The sequence below is a fragment of the Enhydra lutris genome, unplaced genomic scaffold (assembly GCF_002288905.1).
Source record: "Enhydra lutris kenyoni isolate GAN:26980312 unplaced genomic scaffold, ASM228890v2 scaffoldscaffold56, whole genome shotgun sequence".
Taxonomy (NCBI): domain Eukaryota; kingdom Metazoa; phylum Chordata; class Mammalia; order Carnivora; family Mustelidae; genus Enhydra; species Enhydra lutris.
Window position 1 is genome coordinate 12,510,716 of NW_019154140.1, and position 8,474 is coordinate 12,519,189.

At 56.0% G+C, this 8,474-nt stretch overlaps 1 protein-coding gene across 1 annotated transcript; it reads right to left on the minus strand.

Moving 5' to 3' along the window:
- Positions 1-413: 413 nt before the first annotated feature.
- LOC111157821 (protein phosphatase 1 regulatory inhibitor subunit 1A) lies at positions 414-8,183 on the minus strand. The gene is made up of 7 exons (XM_022519487.1): positions 8,033-8,183; positions 4,252-4,312; positions 3,198-3,235; positions 2,783-2,846; positions 2,033-2,188; positions 1,007-1,113; positions 414-546 (listed from the first exon to the last, which is right to left on the minus strand). Exons 1-7 carry the CDS (start codon positions 8,114-8,116, stop codon positions 541-543), a joined length of 516 nt encoding a protein of 171 aa, XP_022375195.1. The 5' UTR covers positions 8,117-8,183; the 3' UTR covers positions 414-540.
- Between the last annotated feature and the right edge of the window lie 291 nt (positions 8,184-8,474).

The following is an 8,474-nucleotide window of genomic DNA, read 5'->3' on the forward strand; positions in this document are numbered from 1 at the left end:
CCCCCTTTTGCCCAGCAGACGGCGGCCACAGCACAGGCACAGCTGGATGGGCTGTAGAACTCCAAGTCTCAGCTTTGGGACAATCCTACGGGGGGGGGGGGGGGGGGGGGGGGGCGGGGCTGGTATCTTTCCCTCAATTAAGAGAAGAGAACCCAGAATCCAGGCCTTTCCTTCCTTCTTGGTGCCCTGGAAGTTAGTCCTTACACCTGTCTGACCCCCCATCTCTCTTGCCACAGCAAGTAGGGGCAGGGTTGGGGGGGAGAATTTCCCCCATCCCCCAAGGCTCTGGCCCAGCTTCTCTATTTCCTCCTTTCCAGAGGAGCTGGGCAGAAGGAGAGGGGGCTGCAGAGAGGGCAGGACAAGAAGGGAGGGAAAGAGGATTCTCCATGCCGGGAAAGAAGGAAAATGCCAAGGACCTAACACCAAATTTATCACTTTTTAAAAACAAGAGATTTTCCCCAAAAGTGGAGAGTAAGAAACAGATCCAGTGTCCATGCATTCCCAACCGCAGTCTCCATTGCAGGATTAACTCCTCCACTCTCAGACCTGTTGTGGGGGAGGGGCAGAAAGAGAGGGCGAGTGAGAGACCAGAGGGCCTACTGTCCCCACCCTTGCTGCGCTGCCCATCATCAAGCGTCTAACCTCTGATGTCTGACACCAGTCCCCCCAACTTGTCCAGCTTCATGCAGGGGAGGGGGGAACTGGAAAAATCAAAGCCCACAAGGCTCTCTCAATGCCTCCACTCTAGGCAGGACTACTGCTCACACAGCCTGGACAGACACCCAGTACAGAGCCAAACCTCACTCCTTTGTCCTGTAGCTTAATCCCATTTCTCTTTGTCCATGGATACATAATACCCCCAAATCTTCTTGCCTGAGACAAGAGCTTTTCAGTGACTGAAGCTGGTCCTTTGTTCCCCCTTTTCCTGATTCCAGATCTTCATCCTTGCCCTTATCTACGCAGCCTGCTCTCCTGCAGATGGGGGCGCCCAGCCCTGGGCTCTTACCGAGTTGGCTCCCTGGGAATCCAATGGTGGTATATGGGTTGTGGGTTCCTCTTTGCTGGGTTTCTCACTGCCCCTCTCCTGAGCTTTAGGGATGGGTTCTGCAGGCTCTAAGGAGGGAAAATGGGTGGTGGGAGGGAAAGGCAGTATTCATGAATTCTGGTAGAGGTTGCTGCTCCTCTTACCCCATCTGATACTCCAGTGACCCCTGAGAGGGGCCCAAGACCAGGAGGGGGGCAATCAGATAAAACCCGTGGTGTGTTCTCTGATCACAGCTATGACTACAGGACCATTTTTCTTTTTTTATTTGCCATCAGAAATTAAAAACAAACAAACAAACAAACAAACAAAAAAACCAAAGGAAAGTTAAAACAAGTTTGGGTACAATTTGGCTAAACCTGACCTTGTATGGGACTATTGATGGTCTTCATTGATGTCATTTAGTGGGACCCTTCAGTTCACTGCAGAACTATTACCGTGTTTGATTACAGGGTGCTCCGCTGGGTAGTATGTAATACACAGTACATGTACAATGTCACCTTCGTGTAACTGGAAGAACTCTGGATTCTGGAATCCATGTGGGATAAGGGACTGCGGACACGTGTTAACAGCACTTCCATTTACTGCAAGCTTTGTATGTGTCAGCTGCTGGGCTAAGAACCGGTCTTATTCCATTTTCACAAACAACCCAAGGCCAGAGGCATTGTAATTATCATTTTACAGACCGAGGGCAGTGAAAACAAACAAAACAAAACTGCTGGTGGAATGACAGAGCCCAGGTTCCAGCCTGTGAGTGTGGGTCCCTTGTTGGTGGGCTCGAACCACCCAGCAGGGAGCCCCCCCCCAACTCCGTCCAAGCAGGGAGGGGCTGGGATCATTCAGTGAGGCAAGGTGAACAGAGGCAAACACGTGTGGTCCATATAAATGGATCCATATTCTTAGGGCAGTTTCTGGCTATGATGAGACCCCTCCCCATGATGGGTAAGGTCTGCCTCCTCCTGGGCCAGTCCCTCCCCAGCCTGAACGTACTTTGTGCTCTCCCAGACGAGCCCAGCCTTAACTCCGCTTCTGTGTCTTTCATCCCAGGTGGGCAGGACTCCTGGGCCCCTGTGCTCTCAGCTGCTCCCTCGGGTTCCTCTCCCTGCTGCTGTTGCCCCAGGTGATGTTCAACCATCATCTGGAGCTCTGGGGGCACAGAGAAAGGGAGGGATGTGACAGCTCAGAGTCTCCTCTGTGGACTGTCCTATTCCATAGCCCCATGGAAGGGCTGGTGGCTCCTGTGTGACTTTTCCACCTTCTGAGACCTGAATGGGGTGGGGGTAGGGGATATTTGCTGGGCACCAGGGAGGGCCTAAAGGTACACAATAAAACATATTTCCTTCGAAAGGAAGGGAGGGAAGGGGCAGGGCCTTCAGGAACCATAGATCTTCCTAACTGGCTGAGTTACTTGATCTCCTGTGGGGGGAAAGAGGAAAGACTCCATTTAGATTCAGGAAATACTTGAGAACCTTCCGTGTGGTGAGCACTCATAGTCTCTTTAGCTGCCATAGTGAGGTGGTGCTCAGGGCTCAGTGGGTGAAGCAGGTTCTCCCAGGCCTCCCAGCTAGTTGGAGGCAGAGCTGGAACCCAGCCCAGACTGTCTAGCAGCAATTCGATTATAATAAAGGCGAGTTTAAGGACTTCCCAAGGATTCCCTCCAAAAAGGGGTCATTAGGTCTACTGCTCAGTCTTAGGCACAGAGGGGAAGAAAGGGATGGGAAGGTGGGGGGTCTTCCTAACCTTTCATTGTGGGTGTGGTCCTTGTCACCTTCTTCCGTTGTCGTGGAGACATGGCCAACGTGGACTGTGAAGGACACAGAGCATAGGTGGGGGGGCCAGCCCTTCTCCCCTGCCTTCTGTGCCTTGCCATGCTTTTGGATTAGAGATTGGGGGTCAGCTATGGTCTTCAGAAAGTGAGGGGAGAAATATCCTGCTTCCTAGGGTGCTCCCCTCCCCCACACAGTGGTGAGCAAGGAGACTGGGTATGGGGGATATGGTGTGTGTGTATGTGTATGTGTGTGTCCGCTCATATTCACTTGGAGGCAGAGGAGAGGGAGTCAAAAGGCCTTACAGATTGGGGGGGGGGTCTGAGGAATAATCCTCTGAAGAAACTCTGGGTTCTCTGGGCTGGGCTGAGCGAGAGGGACCGGCTCACCTTGAGAAGCGGGTTGGGAATCCGGTCTTCATCTATCTCTGAGGGGAACAGGGAAAGGAGAATGTGAAGAGGACTGAAAACCCAGGGGTCCCTATGGAGCTGACTTCCCAAGGGGAGGAGCCTTGGCAGTCACCGGCTTTCTGATCTGTCCCTCACTTCTGCCCTAGGAAGCTGGCCCTGATGGCTGCCCCAGGTGCGCTCCCTTTGGCTCCTTCCTGCCCTGCTTTCTTCCCTGCACGGAGTCCTGTTGTTGACTCTGTGGTCAGTCTGTGTCTACATCCTTGCCTTGGACCTGCAGTTTCCTGAAGTAGAATCCTTGGTCCTTTGGCTCTTTTCCTCCATCTCCTCCCAACCATTGCCCCCCTGACCCAGGACCAGAACTGAATCCTGCACGGGAGGGAAGACCGGATAAAGGAGAGCAAGTTTCCCCTGTGCAGGGAGGTACAACAACCCTTTTTGGTAGTTGGGTGCAGGCTGGAGACTCCAGCCTCTTGAACTCCAGGCTCACTTATGAGCATGACGGCCTCTCTGCCACTGTCCTGGCAAGCTCCCCTGATATTCTCAAACACCTGGTTCTCTCTGCAGACCTTGCTGGGCACATGGGTGACCGGAATGCCAGCTGCTCCCTGAGCTGTGTCTAACCTTCCCCTTCCCCTGTGGGGGCCGGGAAGATGGCTGATGGAGAAGGTCCCTCCCCCTCACAGCTGTCACTGCCTCTGGGGGTGGGGGGCCTGCAGCATCTCAGTTGCTGGAGCAATCTGGAAGGCTGTTGCCGCGGCAACCAGCACTCAGTTGACCACCCCAATTCCTGGGGGGCTTAGGAGCCAGGTGCTTTCCCTCCCCTTCCCCAGAGCTGCTCCATCTTGCCAAAGCAAAGGAAATGCTCCTGCTAATACAGCTACCACTTTCCGGACTCTGATCCCCGGGGGGCTGCGGAGCTAGCTCTCTGAATCCTTGGATCTGCCCTTGTTCTCTCTAGTGCCCGCCTGCTCTCACTGGACCTGGCTGTCCACAGCAGCACCCATGCCCTTCAACGACCCATCCCTGGGGTTACCTGGGGAGGACTGGTCACTGGTCAGCACGAGGGTAGCAGGGGTGGGGCGGCGCCTCCGAATCTGAGGGAAGAGGTCAAGTGCAGGTGGAAGCATCGAAGCCCCACCCAATACCACTCAGCAACATAATCCAGGCTCCTGGCTTAATACATCTCAAAAAATGCCACATTACACTGAACCTACCATCCCAAGATGGACATTCTCGGGCCCATCCCTCTCCCTTGGGGACCCAAAAGACCCCCAACCCCTTTCTGTTTTTGCATCTCCCTCGTAATCCATCTTAGCAGCTGAATCTGCTCTCATGCATTGATCTCTGGCTGGCTGTCCTTCCGTCCATCCTGATCAATGGTCAGAAATAACCCTGGAGGACCAAGGCTCTTCCCTCAGTGTTCCAGCCCACAGCCCCAGACAGACATTAACCTTTAGTGCGCTGGCATCAATGGAAAGCACCCCTTGGTCCCCACCCAGGCTGGGGGAATGGCACAGGGAAGGTAGGGCTGAAGGTGCCTTCTCCTGGCCAACGCCCATGCCTTGGCTCATTGTCCAAAGTCCTCCCTATCCTTGGGCACACTGCCTTTATAATTTGTCAGGAAATGCGGTCTGGGAAAATCCTTGTCATGGTAAATAAAATACTAGCAGGAGCCAGAGGCAGGAGTCTAATCAGGGCCTAAAGTTACCTGAAAAATCTTATCCTGGGCTCCAGGGTCCCATTCTAAGAAATTAACATATAAAAGCAGACTGCCGGCAGGGTGGTTGCTGTTCCTCTGCCTTGCGGCCAATAAAGTTGATTGTTGTTGAAGTCAGTCCAAGGACTCCTGGGACGTGTGGGTTTTTTCCCTTTCTCTGGAGGGTTTAGAGGCTTAGAAGCGAGGGGTCTCATGGGGCTGGAGAGTTCCCGTAGCTCCCTCCAGGGCAGGAGAGAGGAGGGAAGTCTAAAGGGACTGGGAAAGGGGCTAAAATTATCCAGGGCTGAGGGCAGTAGGGTGAGGATACTGAAGGATCAACTTCCTATCTTCTGTGTCCATTATGTAGCATCAATACCATTGGGGGTGGGGTAAGACGCCCGCCCTTCTCTATGCCCAGAAATGGATTTCAGCCCTTGCAAGAGGTTAGTCTGAGAGGGGGACTCTCCCCAAAGAAATGGGATGCGTCCAATGGGGGCATGTGGGGGTAGGTCACTGTTTCTCTGGAGATTCCAGCGACATCTGTTTGGGGTGACATTTCAAGGTCCCTGGCAGTACCAGTCCTCTGTGTGTGTGTGTGCGCGCGCGCGTGCACATGCACGTGTGCGCGTGCACGTGTGCGCGTGCATATACATATAGGCACTACACAAACATCAGTTGTGAGTCTGACTGGCCGTTCCTGAGGCAGAGGGGCTGGGCGCCAGCAGGCCGGCATGTGGGCTTCACATCTGCAGGGTGAGGGGAATCCCTTCCCCAGGGAGGACTCCTCTTTATGTCTTTCCTGCTGTGGGTGGAGGGGGGATGCTGGCTGTGGAGGAGTCAGAGACACAGGGAGAGGATGGGGATGTTAGTGGAAGTTGCAAGGCTGAGAAGGGACCACAAGGAGGACAGAAAGGGCCTCTGAGAGGGCAGCAGGGCTCTGCGATGTTGGACAGGCTCCTTCCTTAGCCCATTTCCTTGCCTTGGATAAGATTTCTAGGCACTCAGAGTCTTTGAGAATTTTGATATCATATAGCTGAAGGGAATCAAGTCAGCCTTCCCAAAGCACCTTCCAGGCACCTGAACTACTAGGTAACAAATAGATGGTCTCTCTTCTTTCTCTTGCACCTATCTTCAATCCCAGTGTTCAAGGACACCTGGTGCCTTTGCCTCTGATTTGCTGCCAAACCAGTCATGCCAAAGACCTGGTAGCTGTGGGCACCCCTCCACCCGCTGCCGTTCTGTGCTCCATAACTCATAGCTTCTAACCTCTTTTGCTCTCCCATGTCAGCCTGGATTAGGAGCTCCTGCCACGCCTGGAGCTTCTGGCTGGATTGGGTAACACACTTGGGTGACCCAGCTAGAGGGGCCGAGTTAGACTGCAGGTAGAATTTCAGGTCTAGTGGACACCAATTTCGGAATATTAGAGAAAAGCAGGTGGAAGTCCCAGTTCTTTTTTTCCCTCTGGCTCCTTACCACTGTCTTCTCCTCCTCTGTTTCCTGACCCCTGAACAAGCTGGCCTACCCTCTCCTCCTCCCAACACACACTGACACCTGCCTTCTCCAACACCAAACAGATGCAGGTGTCAGGCTGTGAGACCTGTCTATGCTGGTGGAAGGCAATCCTTTTTGGCACCTCACCCTTAACCCCACCAGCCCACAGTCATGGGCCCTTTTTTGAGTCCGAGGTTATCTTAGCCAGCCCCCTGCCTCCAGGCGTAACAGCCTTGCCCTTGACTCTGGGGAAACACTCCCCAAGCTCAGGCTCTCCACCCTCCTCATCCTCACCAGGCCTGAGGTCTCCCCACAGTTCCTCCTACTGCCACCCCTTCCAGGTCTGGAGAAGCGGCTCAGCCCCGGCCAGGGAGAGGGGAGAGGTGCAGGTTCTCATCCCTACCCACACTTTGGGAAGCTGAAGTCACAGGGAGAGTGTGTGTACTGACCCCTCCCTTCACACCCTGACCTTATTCCACCAAACAGCTGGAGCAAGCCAGAGGACACTCTCCATCCCATCCCAAGAGGCTACAGAGTTTTTTCAGGTGGGGAGGCCCAGCCAGAGTCCTGGGAGCCATTTGGGGGAAATGGAGAACTGACCTTGTGGCCAATGGATATTCCTTAGGAATGGGGATGTCCAGGGAAATGGACAGAGAACACAAAGAGATGGAGCAATGAGCAAATGAACAAATATTTCGAAAACAGGCGGTAGTAGTGACCACAGGGGGTCACCGTCTCCACACAAATGCTCACTCTCCCTGAGACACACACTTGCTCACACACTCTCATCCACTACCGCCTCTGCCAGGCGGCTCAGAGCTAAAAATAGACCAGGCCCTGGGCTGGGCCAGGGCCTTGGACTCCCACCCCTTGAGCCAAGGCCAGCACAGGACTGCTCCCCTGAGCCTGGGGTTCCTTGCACCCAGCCCCCAGAAACCCCTGCCTCTGGTTTCCCTGGGCCCATCTCTCCATGCCATCCCCATTCCCTGTGCTCCAAAGGGCAGGAGTTGGGAATAGGAACCCACGTGTCCAGACTTGCAGAAGAGGGGACCCTCAGCCTGTGGACCCGACCACCCTTTCCCCAAAGCCCCAGCCCTTTCAGTTTTCCTGAGCTCCTTCTTGTTCTCACTCTCTGGAGTCAGGCAAGGTAGCCTTTGGTTAGGGGAGGACCCGGAGGGCTATTTCTCTTCTTTCAACTCCTTTGACAGCACCAGGCTCCCCTCCATTACCTACCTTTTCCCCGAACCCCTCCCGCAAGGCTGCCGGTACCCTTCGGCGCCCCCACCGAGCTCAGAAACTCTGGCAGGGGCTGACTGGGTGGGGGATGCAAGACTGGCGAAGGGGGGAGGGGTCGTGTCCTCATGCAGGCCCCCTCCCCCAGGGCTGGGGAGGCAAAGAGCGACCCTCTGCAGGGACAGGCTTCGAGGGGAGGCGCTCGCCTTAGCACAGACAGGAAGATGTGGCTCCAGCGGTGGGGGAGGGGAGAGAAGACCCCCAAACTGAGTGCGGTCGCCCTCACAGGGGCGCACTGCCAAGGGCAGACGAAGAAGGTTTCTCAGATCCCACAGCCCAGGGGTCCCTCGTCCTTTGCTGGGCGAGTCCCCGGCCACCCCGCCCTGCTCCGCACCTGCTCCGCCGCCTCGGGGTCAAGGTGCGGCTCCAGCAGCGGGACGGTGAACTGGATCTTCCGCGGGCTGTTGTCTTGTTCCATGGCTGGGGCGGCGGCCGCTGGGCCGGCGCTGCGGCGGGAGGGCAGGCGGCGGGACTCGGGGCTGGGGCGGGCGCTCTCCCTCTCTGCTCCACTCGGCTCGGGCCCCGGCCCCAGCCCGGCGCGCTCAGCTCCCGGTTCCCGGCACAGCGCTCCCTGCTCTCGGCCCCGCGGACTCTGCAGCCGCCGATTGGCTCCGCACCCGCCCCTCCCGGCCCCCTCCCCCTCCCCCAGCCCGGAACCTTAACCCCGTCGTGGCTGCTCCGCCCGCTGCGGGGGTCTCCACCCCGCGGGCGGGCGAGCCGGGTGTGGCCGGGTCCGGGTCGTGGTCGGCGGTCCCTGCCGGCATCTAGGTGTCTTC